At 41.6% G+C, this 25,745-nt stretch overlaps 1 protein-coding gene across 1 annotated transcript in view; it reads left to right on the forward strand.

Moving 5' to 3' along the window:
* Positions 1–25,745, forward strand: part of ran (RAN, member RAS oncogene family) — a 54,907-nt gene that overhangs the window by 15,523 nt on the left and 13,639 nt on the right. The window contains exons 3-5 of the mRNA XM_061252066.1: positions 23,935–24,019; positions 24,607–24,732; positions 24,837–25,024. Of these exons, the coding sequence (XP_061108050.1) occupies positions 23,935–24,019; positions 24,607–24,732; positions 24,837–25,024 (399 nt within the window). The remainder of the gene's footprint in view (positions 1–23,934; positions 24,020–24,606; positions 24,733–24,836; positions 25,025–25,745) is intronic.

The following is a 25,745-nucleotide window of genomic DNA, read 5'->3' on the forward strand; positions in this document are numbered from 1 at the left end:
AGGATAAACTTCGGATGCCTTCATATTTTTATATTATTCTGACAAGTTTTAATATTTGAGTCTTCATAACTAAGATAAATTAACAGCTACTCATTATTTTTCTTTACATTTACATTTTAGTCATTTGGCAGACGCTTTTAATCCAAAGCGACTTACAAGTGCATAGGTTCTACCATAAGTCCAAGCATCACATCCAGAAACTAGCAAAATACACATGAAATGCTGTTCTAAACATAGTTGTCATCATAAGTGCATTTTTTTTTTTTTTTTTTTTTGGGGGGGTTAGACAAGGATAGGGATATCAGAAAGGAGGGGCAGGGGAAATCAGGAGGGAGGACTAAGGTAGAGTTTGAAAAGGTGGGTTTTGAGTCTGCGTCGAAATAGGGGGAGGGATTCTGCTGTTCTGACAGTGGTAGGCAAGTCATTCCACCACTGAGGAACCAGAACGGAAAACAAGCGTGAACGTGCAGCTCGACCGCCAGGTGCACGTAGAGAGGGAACCGTAAGGCGACCAGAGCTGGCAGACCGGAGTGGTCTAGCTGGGGAGTAGGGAGTGATCAGGGATTGTATGTAAGGTGGGGCAGTCCCCTTAGCAGCCTGAAATGCCAACACTAGGGCCATGAAACGGATGCGTGCGGCAATAGGAAGGCCACTGGCTTCTTCACTTCCCCATTTGTTTTTACTTCAGTCCTTTTACATTAAGCCTACGTTTTGCGGCAGCTGCAACTGCTTTATGGCAAACAAACAGGCTCCATGTGCAGGCTCGGTATAGTAGCTATGGCAGCAAAAGTTAACCGGCCTGTGATCAACAACATGCAACATAGACTATTACAAGTTGTTTGTAGTTCTTGGCATTACAAGGAGGAGCAGTCGAAATTTCAGTCAATCCAAAAAGTACAAATGAGACGAGAGAAGACAAGGGTAGGAAGAGAAAAGAGAGAGAGAGAGAGAGAGAAAAAATAATATTGTCAGTATCGGTAGGCTATAGCACTACATGGATATTATGGAGAATCAACGGAGAACTCGGCTAGAAAAACCTCAACCTCTTCAGGGGAGCGAAACAGTTTGGTCTTACCGTCGCGGACCACTTTCAGCGTGCAGGGAAAGATCATTGCGTAAGTACAATCCAGGGGCCTCATTTATAAAACTGTGCTTAGGATTCACGTCAAAAAGTTGCGTAAGCATGAAACCTAGGACGTGCGTACGCAAAAAAATATTCTGATTTATAAAACAGTGCATACGCACGTCCCACGCCAGTTTTCCTTTATAAATCACAATCAACTCTAAATTATTATTATTAATAATAATAATAATAATAATAATAATACACGTTATTTGTCTAGCACCATTGAAAACACAGTTACAAAATTAAGAGATAAAACGAACAAAAATTTATAACAATAAACGCATTATAAAACATAATATATGAATATGATAACAATATATGAAACTGCTCGTATCTGCCCGACAGACGCATTGTAAACGGCATCAGTGCAGCGCAATTTGTCCGACTGTTCACCATATTATTTATGAGAATACATTTAATAACATGAAGTATTGTTTAACAATTCGTCTACATATTTGAGGGATTATATATTATATATCTCCGTTTATATTTATCATCCTAAATCATATTTTTTGGGCACTCCAGGGAGCATCAATCAAACAGCTGTTTGTTTATTCGTTGTAAGAGAGGCTTTTGTCCGTTTTTGCAAATTAACTCTTCGTATATGATACGTGAGAGATAATATTTCATTACATTGCATTACATTACATTACATTGCATGGCATTTAGCAGACGCTCTTATCCAGAGCGACGTACAAAGTGCAAATTAAACACAAGAACAAGTGCAAAGAGGACCTGAGAGGACAGTATAGTTCCGAGTCCTAGTGTAAACATGCAGAAAATTAGAACCCTTTAAGAGTACAATCAACAACAATCAATTTCGATTTATTTTACACAGTGGTATCTGTTCTGTATCATTTTCGACTTCTCTCGTCGCCAAACGTTGTGTTGCACTTAGGAAGGGAGAGAACCCGTATAGCGAGATTCAACAATACAACACTTTAATAAGTATAACAGGGACGACGCACATCCTTACAGCAGCCATACCCAGCCACAACTCCCGGCAAATCTTTATACCTTTTTACATCCTGTTTCACTTCCCGTTTTCCTGGTCTTACGTCATGAGCATTAAAGGCACGGTTTCTCATTTCTCCAGTTAATGTGCGTACGCATGGGTCAGAGTTTCCGTGGAGGACCGCACATTTTTCCGTCAAGTTCGTTTTTTATAAATGCCAAAGTTTGCTTAGAAAGTGGCGTACGCATTCTTTTGTGCCTACGCAACGTTTATAAATGAGGCCCCAGGTATCGTAGCCTCTTAAGTGGGTCAAACTGTCGGCGTTTCTGGACTAGTCCTGCGCTGAAGTCCAGGTAGATGTGGACTCGTGTTCCGTTGTACACAAGCTCCTTCTTTTCCCGGGAGAGCTTCATGATCTTCAACTTCTCCTGGAAATGGAGAAACTTCACCAGAATTGGTGTTGGTCCGGCTTTGTAGTTTTGCTTGAGGAAGGTTGGAGAACGATGGCAACGCTCAATGACCGGAGGAGTAGGGAAATTCACCTCGCCCAGGAGCTGCGGGATCAGACGCTTCATGAAGCCGAGGGTATCCTTACCCTCGGACTTCTCGGGGACAGAGATAAAGTGTAGGTTGGAGGCCCGGCTTCTGTTCTCAGCGTCCTCGGCTCGTTCTTTCAGGTGAGCATTGTCTTTTTCAAGCTGTTTAATGCGTTGCGTCAGGTCCTGTAGATTATCCTCATAAGAACCAACTCTCTGCTCAAGTTCATCGACATGCTCACCCAGTGTGGCAAGAGAACCCTCAATTTTATTGAGGCTGGCCTTGATGGTATCGTGTTTTAAGTCCATATGGGAAATCATTTCGATTTTCATTTGGTGCATCCCATTTCAGCTTTTATTTCCTGGTATTTTCACCTAGATGTGTTAAATTACTTAGAACATAGCACCTTTGGTATCACATGACCCACTATTTAGGTAAGCAAAAGTATTGGAACAGAGAGTATTTAAGTAAATGACAGTAAATAGCACGCAATATTTGGTAGCATATCCCTTGCTTGCAATCACTGCATCAAGACCGCAACCCATTGACATCACCAAACTGTTGCATTCTTCTTTTGTGATGCTTTTACTGCAGCCTTTCAGTTGTTTTTCTCCTCTTCAGGAGGTGAAATGCATGCTCAATTGGGTTAAGGTCTGGTGATTGACTTGGCTAGTCTAAAACCTTCCAGGTTTTCTCCGTAATGAAGTCCTTTGTTGTATTGGCAGAGTGTTTTGGGTCATTGTCTTGCTGCATGTTGGCCTTTCTATCACTTTGGCAGAGGCTAATCTTGGTCTCATCAGTCCATAAAACTTCATTCCAGAACTTTTGTGGCTCATGCCTGTACATCTGTAATCTTGTCTTCCGATTCTTACTACTTGCATCTTGTGGTATAGCCTCTACACTGCTGCTTTCTAAGACTGAATGGTTGATTGAGATGCCTTCACCCCTGCCCTGTGGATATTGTTTGATATCACAGACTTGTGTTTTTGGGGTATTTCACAATGTTTCTATCATCAACGGCTGTTAGACCTTAGACGACCTGTTCAAAGTCTGTTTGTATGTTCCTTCGTCTGTTACGACAGCAGTTGCATTCCTTTTCAGCACTTTCCAAGTTGTACAAGCTGTCCCCAATGCTTGTGTAAAGGCTCTGGTTGATTTACCCTCATTTCTAAGCTTCAAAATGGCTTGCTTTTCTGGTTTTCATGTTGGTTTATCTTTTATAACACACATGAAGGCAAACCCCAAAGATAAAACCAAGTGTAGACATTCAGAACTGTTTGGGCAATTCCAGCATTATGGATGTGACATTTGGACTCAAAATGACAAATCCCTCAGAAAGATGTGTCTTCTTACATGGATAAAAAAAAAATTTAAATCATATTTTCATACCACCCACTTGGCTGAGCGGAAGGACCAAAAAGATAATTTAAGAAATATTAAGCCAGAATAAAAGTGACTAATGACTTGTGTTATGGATGTGACGCAAAAAGACAGGTTTTTAGGGAGACCATACACTTTCTAAAAACTCTGTGAATTTAAAAGTCTAATGCCGAAAGTTTGATGTCCGTGTAATGTACGAGGCTAGGCTGAACATAAAAATAGCCATTTTTAACATTTATATTTTTGTGAGGGGATGCCAGCATTATGGATCACGTCTGAGATGCACATTGTTTGACAGTCTACTTCCCAAACAAATTTTGTCATAACACATTTGTTGTCATCTGAAATGGTTAGTTAGCCGCAAAAACAGGATGGCCAGGTTAGTTTGCAAAGTACAAAGAAGGGTTCTAGAAATGTTTACTTGTATCAGAGTAATGGCAAGAGCAAACAGACTAAAAGGAACTGCCCAATAGGGTTGGGCGGTTTCACTGTATTATGGTATCATGCGATAATATAAAATCTTGACTGTCTCCACGTCAATACCATTTAAAGAATTATGCCACATTTGCCGCGTGTTACGTTCAAAACTCCTGTATTTCATCATTATGTTCTAAGTAGGTATTTTTCAAAAAAGGAACAGACTAATTTTTTACAATGTAGCAAATTGTAAGTTAAATTATCTTTATCACTGCTCTGGTTCGTTCTAATGATATCACTATAGATGAGGTTAGCTAATTTGACCAGAGGTGTGTTCAAATTCAGTGAACAGCTGAAAATGTTTGCCGCAAACTTTTCTATTTTAAACCGTGGAAGTTGAGTGGTTTTAATAAAAATACTGAAATGTTTAATAGCTTGTTAGGCTATACATTTCTTCAGTGAATTCAGGAACTAACGTTACTTTACAAACACGTTTATTTGTTTATCACTTTGCTTTGTAGTAGGCTAACTGAATGGTGCGCTTATAGTTTTGATGAATTCTCACTCGCTCAAGTGATACATTGTTGATTTGCTCGATCGCACGAATTGACACATTTTGTTGATGTTGTTCGCAGGGCCTCGATCCTAACCACATACTGTTGTGGCAAATATAACTGCAAACACCCCCTTATCTTATGTGTGATAATGCATGTTTTGGATCTTGAAATGTATTCTCTTTTCTCTTCTCTAATTATCTGGCCGAACAAAATTCGATTGCAGAGGCGTCAGCCTGCATTTCTTTGGTGAACTAAGAAACTAACATTACTTTGCAAACACTCGCATTTTCACCATTATAACTAGGGATGTGACAAATCATTTAAAATTTTTTTTTTTTTTTATAAACTTTATTTCGTACAATTAAAATAAAAAACAAAACAAAAAATAAAGAACAAAGTAACAATGATAATAAGTCCGAAATGGAATAGGAAGAAGCAAAGCTTATCCAGTCCTATCCCAATCTTAACACTTAATAATTACAATTGTAGAAAAAAACAAACCAGTTTTTAGGTTTGTAAATTCATCAATTTCAGTCCTGTGGTATAATCAAACAAAAATGTTTATTGCTTTATACATTATTTGTGCGGTCTTGAATTCTACCAGATCTCTGAACTTTAAGGCATGCACTTTTAAAAACAGTATATTGGCGTGATCACGATATCCTACATTGTTAACTATCCGTATGGCTCTTTTTTGTAGTATGCATATTGATTGTGTATTGGTTTTGTAGGTGTTGCCCCATACTTCTACACAGTAATTCAGATATGGCAAAACAAGTGAACAATACAAAGTATACAATGCTCTCTCATTAAAAATGTGTCTTGCTTTTCCCAACACTCCAATGCTCCGTGCCACTTTTGCTTTCACATATTTGATATGGGGTTTCCAGCAGATTTTGTGGTCTAGAATCACACCCAGAAATTTATTTTCATACACTCGTTCTATATTTATATTATTGATCATCACTTTTACTTGTGTGTTTATTTTACGGTGTCCAAACAACATAAGTTTGGTTTTGTTCAGATTTAATGATAATTTATTCAAGTCAAACCAAGTTTTTAGTTTACTCATTTCTACTGTGACCACCTCCAAAAGCTGCTGCAGATTTTCCCCAGAACAGAAAATATTGGTGTCATCCGCAAATAATACAAATTTTAAGATTCTTGACACCTTACATATGTCATTTATGTATAATATAAATAATTTGGGACCCAATACTAACCCTGTGGCACTCCACAAATAAAAAATGTTGATTTCTTGTCGTCGATCTGTACAAATTGATGTCTGTTACCTATGTAGCTTTTCATCCAGTTGAGTACAACCCCTCTGATACCATACTTTTCCAGTTTATTGATTAATAAGGGATGATCTATTGTATCAATCAGCTAACAATTTATGCTTCTCGATGAAATTATCCAACCTGCTAGCAAAGAGTTTTTCCAATATTTTAGAGAACTGAGAGAGTAAAGCCTGTAATTAGTGAATTGATTTCTGTTTCCATCTTTGTATAGTGGAATAACTTTAGCAGTTTTCATTTTACCTGGAAACACACCTGTTTTGAAAGACAAATTACAAATATAAGTGAAGGGTTTTGCAATGGCTTCAATTACTTTCTTGATTACAGCCATATCAATGTTATTCCAGTCTGTAGACCTTTTATTCTTACATTTGCTAACAGTGTCAATAATCTCCTTTTCAGTAACAGCTTTCAAAAACATTGAGCTTGGATTGCTATCTAAGAAATCCTCAACCTTTCCCCCTCCCTCTTCTGGCTGTGGATTTTTGATTTCTTCTGCCAGTTTCGGTCCCACACTTACAAAAAAGTTGTTGAACCCTGTAGCCACATCATTCCGATCGCTTAGTCTTATCATTATCCCTAAAATATTGAGGGTAACTTATATTTGTTGATTTATTCCTAATAATATTATTTAAAACATTCCACATGCCCTTAATATTATTTTTATTACTATCTAATATTGTATTATAATAATCCTTCTTAGATATCCTCATAATATTAGTTAACTTATTTTTATATAATTTGTATTTATTTTCTGCTTCTATAGTTCTAGATTTTATGAATTCTCTATATAAGGTATTCTTTTTTTTTCCATGCATTATGTAGGCCCTTTGTCATCCATGGCCTGTCTATATATTTTTGCTTCTTGTTATATTCTTTTAAAAGACAGTGTTTATCATATAATGATTTAAACATCAGGAATGTTTCATAAGCTTTATCAGTATCATTTTCTTCATACACATTTTTCCAGTTTTGTGTTAGTAATTCATTTCTAAAATTATTTATAGATTCTTCTGTTCTTGCTCTCCTATATCTAATCATGTTATCATCACTATTTCACACCATCACAATCATACATTACAAAAACTGGCAAATGATCACTGATGTCATTCAATAGTAATCCGCTCATTATGCTATTGTCCATAATGTTTGTGAATATGTTGTCTATTAGAGTGGCGCAGTGAGATGTTATTCTGCTTGGTTTGGTGATTACTGGAACTAAACTCATACTGAACATTACATCGATAAATTCATCAGTCAGTTTGTGGTTGTTGGGATTTAAGAGATCTAAATTAAAATCTCCACAAATAAACATAATCTTCAGATTTTTCAGTTCAAACATTCTTTCCATACTATTCTTAAATATTTCAATGATAGAACCAGGTGATCTGTATACACAACTTACAATTACATTTTTCTTTTTTCCAAGCAGATTTCTACAGTAATACACCATCACATCATCAATCATCATCCAGTTTTCCACTACTTTATAATTTAATCTTCCATCAACATACAGGGCCACCCCTCCTCCTTTTTTGTTCTCCCTATTTATGTAGTTCAGTTCATATCCATTCAAGTCAAAATCCACACCTTTTTCAGCACTGATCCAGGTCTCAGATATGGCTATCACACTGAATGTTTTGTTTAGATGAGTTAAATATTCTTTGATGTTGTGAAAGTTTGCATATAAACTTCTGCTATTAAAATGAATAATTGACATTCCATGATCTGATTTTATGTTCATGTTATATTGACCTTCTGAATAATAACCACAGTTATTGTTTAGATTGTTAAAGAAATTATTTTCAGGGTGAATATCTTGTTCAAAATCATTCCACTTATGTTCAGTGAATTTAAATGTTTTAAAGTTCAAGCCATCACAATCATTTTTGTCCATCTCATTTCCAGCTGTTATCCAGTTTAAGCAATCAGTCTCTTCATGAGAATCCATAATCATTAGTTCAGACTATCACAGTTCAAAGTCAGTCACACTGAAGCCACAGTTTTTTCATTACCTTAATGCGTTTGCTCAGGAGTCACTGGTACTTTTCCAATTCCTCGATGTCTTATACTCCGCACTCTCGCCTCCTCCGGTGACCCGTTCAGCTTTATGAACACCTTGCAATTAGTCGTCCATTTATTAATTTATTAATGGATAACCCCTAGAGATGAGCCATCTCGTTTTCGAGGGGGTCCAACACAAAACAATACAATAGTACAGTACAACAAACACAGTCACGTACATCATACATACACAGAGGCTCTCATTTACCGATCCAGCCCGCGCATCGTTCCCATAAACCCGCAATACCCACACAAAATAAGTAGGAGGTAGGTACAACAGAATGTGTTGATGACAATGACAGTAGTAGTAATAATAATAATAATAATGGTAATAATGATGATAATAATAATAGTAACAAAATAACCAACAAGCAAATACAGTGATGCAATGGTAAAGGAGCAGGAAGACAGTAGCATTAGAAGCAGCAACATGACGTTTTAAGAAAGGGTAATAATGAGTTCTTAAATATACTTAGTGAGATAATTGTTCTGATGTTGACGGGTAGATTGTTCCAGTCGGAGGGAGCTTTGAATTTGAAGGCGCGTCTGCCAATTTCTTTCTTGGTTTTGGGAACAGAGAAGAAAGGTTGCTGTATATGTCTAAGAGAGTATGAGGATATGTGTGGTACTAGATAATGCTTTAGGTAAGAGGGATAGTTAAAGTGGATGCATTTGAAAATGCATTGGAGCCAATGGTAATGTCTTTGAGCATTGAGGGGTAACCAGTTCAGAGTTTCATACATAGAGCAATGATGAGTTTGCTAGGGACACCTTAGAATAAATCGACAGAGGCTATTGTAAATAACATTAAGGGGTTGAAGATGTGTTTCGAAGGTGTTCTGATAAACAATGTCAGCATAATCCAATATTGGCAAGAACAACTGTGTAATGATTATTTTTCTCATCTGAAAAGTAAAGCAATTTATGGAGCGATACAGTATGCCCAAATTGCGACTTAGTTTGTTAGTGATAGTCTCAATATGTTGTTTAAAAGAAAGCACTGGGTCGATCCAAAGTCCAAGGTATTTATAAGAAGTCACATGTTCAAGAGTTGATCCATCATTAAAAGAAATAGTCAGGTCTGAGGCATCACTCAGACCGTGTCTGGTACCAAGCAACATACTACATGACTTCCTTTTGTTGAGCAGTAGTTTGTTGAGTGAGAACCACTTCTGAACAGAGGCAAACTCACGTTGCAAGGATCTCTCAATTGCAGATCTGTTAGTGCTAGATTACATTATTGGCATTTGGCAGACGCTCTTATCCAGAGCGACGTACAACAAAGTGCATACCCATAACCAGGGATAAGTTCGCTGAAAGACCCTAGAGGGAAGTACAATTTCAACTGCTACCTGTACAACAAAGATAAGGACGAGGGCCAATATTTTATTTATTTATGTATTTTTTTGAGAACAAACAAACTAACAAACAGAGCAAAAGTGACCAAAGTTAATTATCCAAACACTGCTTACCTAGCCAACTAAAAATACCAATACACAAAGCAAGTCACAGAGACAACAATTAAGGTTCACAGGGAGGTAGGGAGGGATGGGGGGAGGTGCTGCTTGAAGAGGTGTGTCTTCAGCTTGCGCTTGAAGGTGGGGAGAGATTCTACAGTTCTGACCTCAACGGGGAGTTCGTTCCACCACCGTGGAGCCAGAACAGACGGTAGTCGTGAGCGTGAGGTGGAGGTTCGGAGAGGGGGAGGTGCCAAGTGGCCTGGTGAGGCTGAACGAAGAGGTCTGGCAGGGGTGTAGGGTCTGATGATTTTTTGTAGATAAGCTTGGGAAGACCCTTTAACTGCTTGGAAGGCTAGCACCAATGTTTTGAATTTGATGCGAGCCATGACAGGCGGCCACTGGAGGGAAGTAAGCAGGGGGGTGACGTGTGAGTATTTGGGAAGGTTGAAGACCAGACGAGCTGCTGCATTCTGGATGAGTTGGAGGGGTCTGATGGTGGACGGTGGGAGGCCAGCCAAGAGGGAATTGCAGTAGTCCAGGGGGGACAGAACCATCGCTTGGACCAGGAGCTGGGTCGAGTAGGGGGTGAGAAAGGGGCGGATTCTCCGTATGTTGTATAGGAAGAACCTGCAAGACCGGGTCACCGCTGCAATGTTCTCGGAGAGGGACAGTCTGGTGTCCATCACCACGCCGAGGTTCCTTGCACTGGGTGACGGCGTGAGTGTGGTATCCCCGAGGGAAATGGAGAGATCCAGATGGGGAGAGGTTTTAGCAGGGATGAATATCGTTTCAGTCTTGCCTGGGTTGAGCTTTAGATGGTGGTTGTCCATCCAGCTCTGGATGTCCCTCAGGCAAGCAGAGATACGGGCTGAAACCTGCTTATCAGACGGCGGGAACGAGACGAAGAGTTGGGTATCGTCCGCCTAGCAGTGGTAGGATAGCCCATGTGCAGTGAAAACAGGGCCAAGGGAGCGAGTGTAACGAGAAAAAAGAAGCGGGCCTAGGACTGAGCCCTGGGGAACTCCTGTGGCCGAGGTGTCGATACCGAACCAGCCCAGGCAACCTGGAAGGAGCGACCAGAGAGGTAGGACTCAATCCAGTCCAGGGCTGTGCCTCAAATGCCTGTTGCTGACAGGGCGGACAGGAGGATGGAGTGATCCACAGTGTCGAAGGCAGCAGAGAGTTCTAGAAGAATGAGGACAGAGGAGAGGGAGGCTGCTCGTGCGGCATGGAGCGACTCACTGACGGAGAGGAGCGCAGTCTCTGTCGAGTGGCCCGATCTGAAGCCAGACTGATGGGGGTCTAGCAGGTTGTTGTTAGAAAAGAAGGAAGAAAGTTGAGTAGAAGCGGCTCGTTCTATAGTTTTAGAAAGGAAAGGAAGAAGAGATACCGGGCGGTAGTTCTGGATGATGGAGGGATTCAGGGTAGGCTTTTTTAGCAGCGGAGTGATGTGGGCCCTCTTGGAGGATGCCGGAAAACAGCCGGAAGACAGGGAGGAGTTGACAAGGGAGGTGACAAATGGGAGAATGTCAGGTGTGATAGTTTGGAGAAGAGAAGAGGGGATAGGGTCAAGGGCACAGGTTGTAGGGCGGTGGCAGAGCAGGAGTTAAGAAACATCAGAGTCTGTAAGGGGGGAGAAAGTGGAAAAGGAAGGGATGGGCCTAGAGGGGGGGAAGGGCACAGTGAGGGGGGCGGTGGTTGTAAAGGATCTGCGGATGACTGACCTTCTCATCGAAGAAATCAGCAAAGTCATCAGCAGCGAAGGAGGACTGAGGAGGAGGAGGCGGTGCGTTGAGGAGAGAGGAGAAAATGGAGAACAGTTTCCGGGGGTTAGAAGCGGAGTTCTGAATTTGTGTTTGATAGTATTTTGCTTTGGCGGCAGTGACATCGGAAGAGAATGCCGCCAGGAGAGACTGGTAAGTCGTGAGGTCTGAAGCGTCTCTGGATTTCCCCCACTTCCTCTCAGCTGCGCGGAGGCTGGCCGTGGAGGTACGGAGGGTGTCAGATATCCAAGGACTGGGAGGGGATGTGCGAGGCGGCTTTGAGACAGGGGGACAGAGAGAGTCAAAGGCGGAGGAGAGAGATGAAAGGAGGGTGGCAGATGCAGAGTCAGCGGGGAGTTTGGAGAAGGATTCGAGAGGGGGGAGTGAGGCGGTGACGGTGCTGGCAAAGGAAGAGGGTGAGAGGGAGCGGAGGTTACGGCGGGCTGAGGAAGTGTGGGTGGGAGGAGGGGGAGGAGGATGGGGAGGAAGAGGGAGGGAGAATGAGATGAAGTGGTGATCAGATGTATGCAGAGGGGTAACCGTGAAATCGGAGCATGAGCAGTTCCTCACAAAGACAAGATCTAGGACATTGCCCACCTTGTGGGTTGGAGGAGAGTGTTGCAGGGAGAGGTGGAAGGGGTGGATTAGCGGTAGGAAGGCAGCAGCCTGGGAGGCTTCTAGGTGGATGTTGAAGTCTCCAAGGAGAATCAGTGGGGTGCCATCCTCAGGGAAGGAGCTGAGAAGGGTGTCTAGCTCATCAAGGAAGTTTCCCAGGGGCCCTGGAGGATGGTAGATAACTGCAATGAAAAGGTTAGTAGGGTAGGATACTGCAACAGAATGGAATTCAAAAGTGGATATGGACAGTTCAGAGAGGGGGAGAACAGAGAATTTCCACGAGGGGGAAATTAAAAGACCAGTACCACTGCCATGGCCGGAAGGCCGGGGAGTGTGCGAGAAGGAGGATGAGAGGGCAGCGGGAGTGGCGGTGTTGTCAGGTGTGATCCAGGTCTCTGTGAGGGCAAGGAATTGTAGGGACTGGAGGGAGGCATACGCAGGGAGTCTAATATGCGCTAGCGTCGCTCTGACACGCCTATTTAAATCGCCTACAATTGCTCACAAGCAATATCAAATCAAAGCTAATCTACTGATAAATTCCACAGCTATTTAAGCTATTTAAGACAAACGTTCAATCACTCTACAGGTATGCAACTAGTAGAAGTGATTAACAAGTAATATACAAACAAACTGGCTCAAGCCCTAACCCTTGCTGTTCAAATGAGCAATTTAAAAATCAACGTTACCGCGTCTAGAGGAAAGTCCGCAGCGATACTAAACACCTGGTCAGAATGATGCACTTACTAACTAAGGACAACTTTCGCGAGTCTAATATACGCTAGCGTCGCTCTGACACGCCTATTTAAATCGCCTACAATTGCTCACAAGCAATATCAAATCAATGCTAATCTACTGATAAATTCCACAGCTATTTAAGCTATTTAAGACAAATGTTCAATCACTCTACAGGTATGCAACCAGTAGAAGTGATTAACAGGTAATATACAAACAAACTGGCTCAAGCCCTAACCCTTGCTGTTCAAATGAGCAATTTAAAAATCAACGTTACTGCGTCTAGAGGAAAGTCCGCAGCGATACTAAACACCTGGTCAGAATGATGCACTTACTAACTAAGGACAACTTTCGCGAGTCTAATATACGCTAGCGTCGCTCTGACACGCCTATTTAAATCGCCTACAATTGCTCACAAGCAATATCAAATCAATGCTAATCTACTGATAAATTCCACAGCTATTTAATTTTATTTTATTTACTGTGTAAATTGCAGTGTAAATGTGTATGTGTAAATTGCAGTGTCGTCGGCATATAGTTGTACTTGACAGTCAGAGCAGATTTTAGGAAGGAAAAGGAGTGGACCTAATGATGAGCCTTGTGGTACTCCCTTCTCGACAATTAAGTAATCGGATTGACTTCCACTGAGAGTGACACACTGGCGTCTATTGTGAAGATATGAGTTAAACCATAGTAGAGGAGTCTGGGAGACACCAATGGAATACAGTTCATGAAGTGGAGTAACTATGGCACATTTCCAGGTGGAAGGGAGGGCATAGGTTGATAATGAGAGGTTAAATAAGTCACAGAGTGGATAGTCTCAATACCATCTGGTCCAGTTCCACAGTCATCTTTTAGTGCATTGATTGCACATTGGACTTCGACAGGTAGAATCTTTCGAAAGGAAAATGAACTTGTACAGGTAGAGCTACTAGAAGAATCACATGCCATGGGTGGATCAAATACACAAGAGCTACCTATAGAGGAAAAATGCTGATTAAAAACATTTGAGATAGTGGAGGGATCGTGGATAATGTTGTTGTTGAACCGAATCTGGGTGCTGGTATTTTTGTTTGATTTATTGAGAATATTGTTCATAGTTTTCCAGAACCGTTTAGGGTTATGCATATCATCATCATTTTGTAGAAGTCTGATTTAGCATTGTGTGTTTTTGTTGTACATATGTTCCTTAGAGATCTATATTTGTCCCAGTCAGCAGGATCCTTGGTTTCTCTGGAGATCCTCCAAGCTTTATCCCGCTGTTTAAAGAGACTAATCAGGTCAGAGCTGATCCAGGGTAAGTGTTTACCCTTGACCCTGATTTCCCTCCAGGGGGCATGTTTATCAATGACTCTAGCGAGTTCAGAATGTAAATAATTCCAGGCATCTTCAACATAAGGTATAAGTGAAAACCTGTCCCAGTTTATTGAAATCAAATCATGTGTGAAATTATCGAAGTGAATGTTTTTGCATTGCCTAACTCTAATGCATTTTGGAGGAAGACTGAGAGATTTAATCTTCCATACACAGAAGATAGCTGAGTGATCACTAAAGCAGTCAGATAAAACACCAGAGTTTTTAATTCTGTCAGGATGCGTAACAAGGATCCAGTCTAATAAAGACTTAGATCTGGTGTGGACTCTGGTAGGCTCATTGATCAACTGGGTCAGGTTTACACTTTTGAACAGGGTTTTATCATTTGATGAAGAGCGGTCAAGCCAGTTGCTGTTGAAGTCGCCCATGATAATCGTTTCACCTGGATGTTCAAGTGAGGTGAGGGTAGATAATATACATTTAGTTGAGTTGGGTTGGACAGGTGGAGGTCTATAGATGCTACCAATGGTGAGATGTTTATTTTCATGGAGTTTTAACTTAACAAAAAGACATTCAAAAAATGACGGGATTACTTGGAATGGTAAGTTCAGATACAAAGTGCAGGGAAACATATATAGTCACACCTCCTCCTCTTGTACCCCTGTCTGTTCTAAATAACATATAATTATCAAGTTTGATCTCATTGTCACATATCTTGCTGTGCAACCATATTTCTGAAAAAGTAAGTACATCAGGTTTGTGCTGAGCAACCCAGACTCGAATTAAGGCTCCTTATATTCAAGTGCATGATTTTTAGACCTTTAGCTGTATCAATTATCGATCAAGGGGGTTGAGTGATAGCGGATGGGGGAAGGGAAGGGTCTGGGAGAGGAAGGCAGAAGGGCCATAGCACGCACCACATACACACACACACACACACACAGGACAAAAAAGGACAGAACAAATCAAGTGGCAACATAAGAACAAACAGCTCAGTCTGCATAGCTCATGAACAAAAAGGGTCCAAGACCTTTGAGAGATAATATAGGCCAAAGGAAATAGATAAATTATGAATTAAATAAGATAATAATAATAATAATAATAATAATAGAACATGGCCTGTGCATCCATCATCCAGAACATTCCAGGATAAACTTCGGATGCCTTCATATTTTTATATTATTCTGACAAGTTTTAATATTTGAGTCTTCATAACTAAGATAAATTAACAGCTACTCATTATTTTTCTTTACATTTACATTTTAGTCATTTGGCAGACGCTTTTAATCCAAAGCGACTTACAAGTGCATAGGTTCTACCATAAGTCCAAGCATCACATCCAGAAACTAGCAAAATACACATGAAATGCTGTTCTAAACATAGTTGTCATCATAAGTGCATTTTTTTTTTTTTTTTTTTTTGGGGGGGTTAGACAAGGATAGGGATATCAGAAAGGAGGGGCAGGGGAAATCAGGAGGGAGGACTAAGGTAGAGTTTGAAAAGGTGGGTTTTGAGTCTGCGTCGAAATAGGGGGAGGGATTCTGCTGTTCTGACAGTGGTAGGCAAGTCATTCCACCACTGAGGAACCAGAACGGAAAACAAGCGTGAACGTGCAGCTCGACCGCCAGGTGCACGTAGAGAGGGAACCGTAAGGCGACCAGAGCTGGCAGACCGGAGTGGTCTAGCTGGGGAGTAGGGAGTGATCAGGGATTGTATGTAAGGTGGGGCAGTCCCCTTAGCAGCCTGAAATGCCAACACTAGGGCCATGAAACGGATGCGTGCGGCAATAGGAAGGCCACTGGCTTCTTCACTTCCCCATTTGTTTTTACTTCAGTCCTTTTACATTAAGCCTACGTTTTGCGGCAGCTGCAACTGCTTTATGGCAAACAAACAGGCTCCATGTGCAGGCTCGGTATAGTAGCTATGGCAGCAAAAGTTAACCGGCCTGTGATCAACAACATGCAACATAGACTATTACAAGTTGTTTGTAGTTCTTGGCATTACAAGGAGGAGCAGTCGAAATTTCAGTCAATCCAAAAAGTACAAATGAGACGAGAGAAGACAAGGGTAGGAAGAGAAAAGAGAGAGAGAGAGAGAGAGAAAAAATAATATTGTCAGTATCGGTAGGCTATAGCACTACATGGATATTATGGAGAATCAACGGAGAACTCGGCTAGAAAAACCTCAACCTCTTCAGGGGAGCGAAACAGTTTGGTCTTACCGTCGCGGACCACTTTCAGCGTGCAGGGAAAGATCATTGCGTAAGTACAATCCAGGGGCCTCATTTATAAAACTGTGCTTAGGATTCACGTCAAAAAGTTGCGTAAGCATGAAACCTAGGACGTGCGTACGCAAAAAAATATTCTGATTTATAAAACAGTGCATACGCACGTCCCACGCCAGTTTTCCTTTATAAATCACAATCAACTCTAAATTATTATTATTAATAATAATAATAATAATAATAATAATACACGTTATTTGTCTAGCACCATTGAAAACACAGTTACAAAATTAAGAGATAAAACGAACAAAAATTTATAACAATAAACGCATTATAAAACATAATATATGAATATGATAACAATATATGAAACTGCTCGTATCTGCCCGACAGACGCATTGTAAACGGCATCAGTGCAGCGCAATTTGTCCGACTGTTCACCATATTATTTATGAGAATACATTTAATAACATGAAGTATTGTTTAACAATTCGTCTACATATTTGAGGGATTATATATTATATATCTCCGTTTATATTTATCATCCTAAATCATATTTTTTGGGCACTCCAGGGAGCATCAATCAAACAGCTGTTTGTTTATTCGTTGTAAGAGAGGCTTTTGTCCGTTTTTGCAAATTAACTCTTCGTATATGATACGTGAGAGATAATATTTCATTACATTGCATTACATTACATTACATTGCATGGCATTTAGCAGACGCTCTTATCCAGAGCGACGTACAAAGTGCAAATTAAACACAAGAACAAGTGCAAAGAGGACCTGAGAGGACAGTATAGTTCCGAGTCCTAGTGTAAACATGCAGAAAATTAGAACCCTTTAAGAGTACAATCAACAACAATCAATTTCGATTTATTTTACACAGTGGTATCTGTTCTGTATCATTTTCGACTTCTCTCGTCGCCAAACGTTGTGTTGCACTTAGGAAGGGAGAGAACCCGTATAGCGAGATTCAACAATACAACACTTTAATAAGTATAACAGGGACGACGCACATCCTTACAGCAGCCATACCCAGCCACAACTCCCGGCAAATCTTTATACCTTTTTACATCCTGTTTCACTTCCCGTTTTCCTGGTCTTACGTCATGAGCATTAAAGGCACGGTTTCTCATTTCTCCAGTTAATGTGCGTACGCATGGGTCAGAGTTTCCGTGGAGGACCGCACATTTTTCCGTCAAGTTCGTTTTTTATAAATGCCAAAGTTTGCTTAGAAAGTGGCGTACGCATTCTTTTGTGCCTACGCAACGTTTATAAATGAGGCCCCAGGTATCGTAGCCTCTTAAGTGGGTCAAACTGTCGGCGTTTCTGGACTAGTCCTGCGCTGAAGTCCAGGTAGATGTGGACTCGTGTTCCGTTGTACACAAGCTCCTTCTTTTCCCGGGAGAGCTTCATGATCTTCAACTTCTCCTGGAAATGGAGAAACTTCACCAGAATTGGTGTTGGTCCGGCTTTGTAGTTTTGCTTGAGGAAGGTTGGAGAACGATGGCAACGCTCAATGACCGGAGGAGTAGGGAAATTCACCTCGCCCAGGAGCTGCGGGATCAGACGCTTCATGAAGCCGAGGGTATCCTTACCCTCGGACTTCTCGGGGACAGAGATAAAGTGTAGGTTGGAGGCCCGGCTTCTGTTCTCAGCGTCCTCGGCTCGTTCTTTCAGGTGAGCATTGTCTTTTTCAAGCTGTTTAATGCGTTGCGTCAGGTCCTGTAGATTATCCTCATAAGAACCAACTCTCTGCTCAAGTTCATCGACATGCTCACCCAGTGTGGCAAGAGAACCCTCAATTTTATTGAGGCTGGCCTTGATGGTATCGTGTTTTAAGTCCATATGGGAAATCATTTCGATTTTCATTTGGTGCATCCCCTCCAGAATGGTTTGGAGGGAGATTGGGTTTTGATCCATTTGATCCATTTGTAAGCCTACCGGGTTGTTCTTGTTAAAAGACGAATATTTTGAGCCAGCAGACTGGAGCTTGTTGCAGGACTCACACCACAGCGACCATCTTGCAATCCATAAAACCACAAAGGTAATTGCTTATGTTACGGTAAACTGACATTTTATATGGCAATGCATTTTATGTGGCGTGGGACAATCGTGGTGGTGAGATTAATATGTAAATTTTTCGCTGAAAGCAGGGAATTTCTGCTTTCAATATCCGATGGATAAATAGCCCAATGATACTATATTGCTTTATTTTTATGTAGATACAGAATTCGTGTGTCAATGAATAAACACGGATGAATAAACGCCATAGAAAAAGTGAACTAACAGCTACAGATTTAAAACACACAGAAATTATTTGACAACTATATTACTGAAGCATTCAATTCCATGTAGTGATTGCATTCTTAACCCTCTGAAATGGCCACAGATTGCTTGCTTGTACGACTGTAGCTTGTAGATTGAATGTAAACAGCGTATTGTAATATTTTGTGCAACAGTGATGTATTGCTTTGTTCATTTTTATGTGGATACAGCATAGTAGAAACTACGTTCAGTTTACCGGTAGTTTCACGTGACAACGAATAAACACGGATCTTCTGTGAACCTTAAGAAATGACATAATGTTACAATAAGCCATAAGTTAACTAACAGCTTCTGAAATCATTTGACAGCTGTAATAATCGATTCCCTATGGTGTTTGTATTTTAAGCCCCTTGAAATGGCCAGATTGCTTGCTCGAACTACTGAAGCTAGTCAATCACTTGTTTAGAACCGCAATAATACGTGATGAACGTACATTTATTTTAAACTGAGCTTGCAATTTCACCTTCAGAAAGAAAATATCGGTTATCAATTTTTTGTAACCGGTTACAAATCAGTTTCGGTTAACCGTTTAACCGTTCACACCCCTAATTATTAACTATTTGAAATGTATGAGTCTATTCTTCGATTTTGTTGAATAGGCCTAATAATAAAAGTGCTGTACAATTTGATGTTCTCATTCACCCATTCAAACACACACTCGCACACCAACCGAAGTCATATTTTTTTTGTTAGCTCTGTACTCTACAATTATAGAATTGTAATCAAATGGTGCACATGTCCTTGACGTGCAGATTCCGAGAGAGGGTATTTTTATCATTTTGGTTTCACCTTCGAGAAATGTCAGCACTCTTTATACATGCAGTGAGCTCGCTGTGATAAAATCCCAATATACCACTGCCTGTCATGAGTTATTGCTTAAAGGTCCCTTTCCAGTGTTTTATTTTAGGTACTTATTTACATAAGAAGGTATTTGTGTGGTTTTAAGTTGATATCAGTGAACCTCTGTTCTGATTGGCTGGTTAGCTCCAATGAAGTGAAAGGCATCTCTGCTGAGGACTTGGATTTGTTCTGGCTACAAGGGGGCCGTGATGAAGCAAAAAACACAAACAAAAAAACCCTAACATTTTCTTTATATGGATTGTGTGGTTCCATTAAGTTCTTCCAGCCCTCCAGAGATGGGCTAAACTACTGGATATTCCACCTCACGCCATGCGCAGGCCAACAAAGTCACGTGAGACATGGGGTGACCTGGGCTGTGTAACGTCTCCCTATTTAAAGCCCAGGACGCCCCACCACCTGCCCTTTTTCATTACTCGTGGTTTCCACTTGCAGGTCATGGACAAGGGCTGCCACTAGAATTACGTTGAATAACTTCGCCTGAAGCTTCATGAATGCTGTCAGAGCTGCCTTTTCTTCTCCCTCCGGAGGCTGTGAGCCCCTGCCCTTGTCCATTCTCCCGCTAATGGTTGTTCTGGACAACGAAGCGGAGATGGGCTTACGCCCTAGCTTGCTCCGGCTAGCACAAGCAGGTAAGTATATACCTTTTAGCTAGCCGGTTGCCTTGCTTACTACTTACATTAGGTTGAGAATCGTCTCCGGGTTATCTCCCTCTTCAATATTCTGGCTCGGTTCGATTCTTCTGACGAGTGTTGTTAGCAGGGTTACTCCTCTAGGCTATATGTTAGTTAGCTATTAGCTGACTAGTTTTGAAGCCAAGTGCTCCGCAGCTTAAAGTGTTTTTCGCTTTATCCTACTGCGATCGGAATTCTACTGTTGATATTATGTTACATACACATCATTGTAATTGACAAACTGTTCCCAGTTTCGTTATCCTTCCTGGTCCAAGTCCTTGTTCACGGTCAAGAGTGTTCGCTCTATCAGCCCACGGTGTAATTATGCTATTGATAATTACCCTCATTGGAATCTACTCGATATTCTAGCTTGGTTCCAGAAATCTTCCGACAAATGTCGTTCGCAGTGTTTCTGCTCTAGGCTATATGTTTGTTAGCTAGTAGCTGACTAGTTTTCAAGCAAAGTGCTCTGGGCTAAGTGTTATCAGCCTGTGGCCAAATTCTGCTTTTGATATTAGTTACCATCGTTGTAATTAACGGACTGCCCCTAGTTTCATTATGTTTCCCGCTTTCATTCTCTCAATTTCAAGACCTTGCTATCGTTGTTTCACGGCCATGAGTGTCAGGCCATGGTAGAATCTGGTTATTGATAATCACTTATTGTTTAAAAACGGAATTGTTTGCGATTTCGTTTGCTCAGTTGAAGGCCATGCTATTTAGCTTGCTTTACTGTTCACACGTCCCAGGAGTGCCTCCGCTCTGTAAACCTGTGGTTTGACAGATCATTTTTCTGATAATTGTATTACTGTGAGTGTAACCACTCTTCCTACTCATGGCCTAGGAGTGCTTCCACTCTGCCGGTGCGCTATGTTGTAACATTGATATTACCAGTGGCTGTGAAACTATCCATTCCCTGCTTTTTGGTCTCGAAGAGTGTTCTCACTCAGTCATCAAGCAGAAATATCTAATGAATTCTGACTGGAGTGCAGATGTTCCTCACCTCTTCAGTCTGGTTACAGTCATTGCAGCTACGTAGCTACCTACCAGCACCTGTGTTTTGGTCGGTTCAGTCTGCATACAGCCTCTACTGCTGCCTAGCCTGACGCCGACCGTGTAGAAAGCTAGCTTTCTAATTTGTTTCTTGCGCCTGTTTGTGGCCTAGCTGTGCTTTCGCTCTGTGAGCCCACGTTCGTATAGTGCTACTTGCCAACTACCATTAGTTCAAGTGGTTTGTTACTATAGCACTCTTGCTATAACCTGTTTGTGGCCCAGGAGGGCTTTCGCCCTGCCAGCCCACGTGTGTATTCTACCACTTGCTCACTGCCATTAGTGAAATCGCTTCCAGCTCTGTCAAGGGGTTCGCTGCTGTTAGCGCTCTTGCTATAAGCGCTCTTGTTATAACTTGTTCATGGCCTGGGAGGGCTTTCACCTGCCAGCCTGCGTCTTTATTGTACCACTTGAAAAATACAATTTCACAGTCTCCTAGTGGTTTGTCCCAGGAAATATGGCAATCCTGGATCTAAGAAGGCTGAACCTTTTCCTTAAAAGTTCTCTCTTTCCTCCTATTGAATACAGCAATTTTTCTCCAGGCCATTTAAGAAAAGGAATGATCCATGTTGTACGTAGATTTCACATCCCAGTGGTGAGAGCGCACCGGCTGTTCCTACATTCGCCCTCAGGGTCTCACCTCTCGGTTCACGCTACTGCCATTCCGGCACACCCAAGCTCCCTGGGTGTCCACCAGGTACATGGGAACAGCCCTGTCCTCATTACAAGGTGCTTGAAGTCCTCCCATATTTGGACGATTGGCTAGTCTGCGCCCCCACACGGGACCATACAATAGATGAAGTTCACTCCCAGTAAAAAGTAATATTGGTGGTATTCATCTGATTCCCTGCGGGATCCCTTCTCTTTAGCAGGTAAAGAGCAGGGCTCACTGGCACATATGTTACCAGAAACCATCTATGCATTCCCACCAAGCCCATTAATAGTAGCAACACAAGGAGTATTTGCCAGTGGCTTTGAGCTGGCCAGGAAGGCCACGATGAGATGCCATGGCAGCTCCCTTGCAAGTGTGGTACCTATATCCTTGCTGCGTACAGCTGCAGTCATGGCCCTTGGAGAGCCAGACACCCTCTGGAGTGACTGTGACAGGTCTGTTGCCCAAACTAAATTAACGCGAGAGCTCCCAACTAGGTTGCTCTATGTTTGTTGATAGAGACTGTTCTCTGAATGGTGCCTTCATCAGAAATGGTCTCTTCTTTATCACTGCTCACTCCCAGTGTTGCTGCGCTTCCTCCAGACCTTGCTAGATGGGGTGTGGTAAGCTTCGACCTGGCACATTAAGGCACATAAAGGTGCATAACCCCACAAGCCGAATTCTAAAAGGTTCCCAACAAGAGCAGGATTTACTTCTGGTACTTCATTTTCTGTCTACCGCTGGGCCCTGTCAATGATGGATCTCAAATTGTTATCACCCAGGTTTGATTTTCCCCCTGCTATTACCACTACTAAACGTGTCGCCAAACCCCATGCCTTATCGGGGAACCCAATGTGGTTAGGTGGATTCCAGTGGGTTCAGGAGTGACACTCTGGCCCCACCCAGCATTCCTTCCTGAGGTTTTATCGGCTAGCCATGTCAATCAGGTTATTGAGATAGCAACTCGCTACCCTCCTCCTTTATATAGCACAAAGGATTCAATGGTTTATCATGCCAATTAAGCACTCGTGTTGCATCAATACAACTTTTGGCCTACAGAATGCTGACCAGCCCTCCCTCTGCTATGGTGGATATGGATAGGGCCTCCAAATAGACTTTTCCATTGAAAAATGGATGTGATCTCTCAAATGTATAAGAGCAAGGGTTGTGAAGGATCACTCCATAGGAGTATTTGAACATCCTGGGCCATCTCCAAAGGGGCTCCACTGGGTGACACGACTTGACTACCTGGCCGCCGTGCATGTTCCCCAGATGCTATAAGGTCTAAAAACACTGCTGCTCCACATGCTGTGGGGGCTGCAATTCTGCCAGCCTTATCTCTGGACTTCTGAAGGCTTGTGCTGCTTCCTTGGTTCTATGAATTCTGGATGGCTGCCAGAGTTCTGTCGCTCGAAATCTTCGGAGAGAAGAATCTATAGGGCAGAAGCCGGGGGCATTCTGGGCTTTTAATAGAGCATGTTACACAGTCGACGTCAATCGTGACTTTGTTGGTATACGTCAATCGACTTGCGCATGGCATGTGGTGGAATATCCAGTGGTTTAGACTGCTTCTGTCAGTCATCCAGAATTCATAGAACCATTGTTACATCCTTAACTTGTGATTTATTTGGACACTGTGTGTTTTGATACATATTTTTATAGCACCTTCAACTTCACCACATAGCAAGGGAAATGCCATTTGAAACAACTCTTTAGTAATGTGCATTTGCTATGGGGACTGTGATGCAGTTAGAACATTCCATTCGCACCTGCTTGCAGCAGCCTAAGCATATTATTCACGGTGTATGAAATATGAAAAGACACTAACTGTGAAGAAAAGTGAACAGGCTTAATAATAAAACATTATAGGGGATGGCCTCTGAGCTTTACAATAGCATCTGTTCACCTGTTACACTCTGAACTCTCTCCTCAGCTGGTATTGGTGGGTGATGGAGGCACAGGGAAAACCACCTTTGTGAAGAGGCACTTAACAGGAGAGTTTGAGAAGAAATATGTTGGTGAGTGGCCATATCTTCCTGACCCTCTTCATGCTTATGAATCTTATATCCAGTGTAGTGTAGTGTAATGGTTATGGAACTGGGCTTTTAACTTTAGTTGTTCTTCACTGCAAACATTTGCTGTACATGAACTATATACTTTATTTTGTCTTGCTGTTTGTGTTGTCTGTTTTAGGGGAGAACAGGTAGCCAAATGTATTTATCTAAAAATATTATTAAATATTCATCTGTATTACATTTGAAATGAAAGTAAATGCATCCCCTCAATAAGTAAATAAATGCTGTATTTGAATCAGAATCTTACCGTAAATATCAAAGCAAAAGTTTGGTAGGAAATGACTTTATTAGGGATCTCATCAATTAGACAAGGGTTTTGTTGTTGAGAGAACAATGATGAAGCCAGTGAGAACTGAGATCCTCAGAGACACTGGGGCTGATCATTCTGTAGCGCAATGTAACCACTGCTTGCTGTCGGTAGTGTTTTCTCAAATGTGGGTAGGCATATGTGCATGTGTGTGTATGTATGTGTGAGCTCCCTGTCTGGCCAATCTTGGCCTTTTTAACTCCCCTTGCCCCTCCTGAGTCAGCCACCCTGGGTGTGGAAGTACATCCCCTGCTCTTTCACACAAACCGAGGGGCCATCAAGTTCAACGTGTGGGACACAGCTGGCCAGGAGAAATTTGGAGGGTTGAGAGATGGCTACTACATACAGGGTCAGTGAATCAATCATTCAGTCAGTTGTTTTGTTGTGCAGTGAAACACGTGTGGTTATTGCATAATGATCTGCAACTCTCTCCTCTCCTCTCTCTGCCACTAGCTCAGTGTGCAATCATCATGTTCGATGTCACCTCAAGGGTAACATACAAGAACGTACCCAACTGGCATCGTGACCTGGTGCGCGTGTGTGAGAATATTCCCATTGTGCTCTGTGGCAACAAGGTGGACATCAAGGACCGTAAGGTCAAGGCTAAGAGCATTGTCTTCCACCGCAAGAAGAACCTGCAGGTGACCCACACACATGCATGCACATAGATGTGCTACACACACATACACACATGTGCACACATCAGGGTTCTCTCCAGAATATTTCAAGAATGGTCGGTTTTTGGGGTTATGGAGGACAATGGAGCTTTTGCACCTTAAAAGTAATTTCCTGCATTCTGGGGTATTAAAACCACCAACAATAAGGGTTAAGCACCAGAAATAATTTAGGCCAGTAATGAAGGGAATCTTACATTTTATTTCATCTGAACAGACAGACTAATAAAAAAGGAAATATGTCTGAAAATTAACTCTCAAAGAAAATAAATATTAAAAGGGAAAGATTAATCTCTTACTTCAAGGTTTTTAAGTCTTTTTTTTTTTTTTGTCTTTAAAATAAAATAAATTTAAAAATACATAAAAATAAATCAAAATACAGTATGAAATGTGTGAAAAATCCAGACTGGGCTTAATTGACGATGGTTTTGTCTTTCATTTGGCGCTTCTCTGCCTCCTGAGATCTGCCAGGCAGCGAGAGATTTGTTGTTTTTTACCACAGTAATTCCACAGTTGGCACAACCACCACCAGGTGGCATTTGTTATCGTACTAATCCACAGTGATCAGACATGCTTGCGGGTTCCAACAGTAGGGGGACTGCAGTGCCCTTTTCAGAAGCTTGCATTCCATTGAACTACATTATCATGAAAGAGCTAAAGAGCACCAAAAACGGCTCCATGACAAGTG

Source organism: Conger conger, chromosome 8, assembly GCF_963514075.1.
Source record: "Conger conger chromosome 8, fConCon1.1, whole genome shotgun sequence".
Lineage (NCBI taxonomy): Eukaryota > Metazoa > Chordata > Actinopteri > Anguilliformes > Congridae > Conger > Conger conger.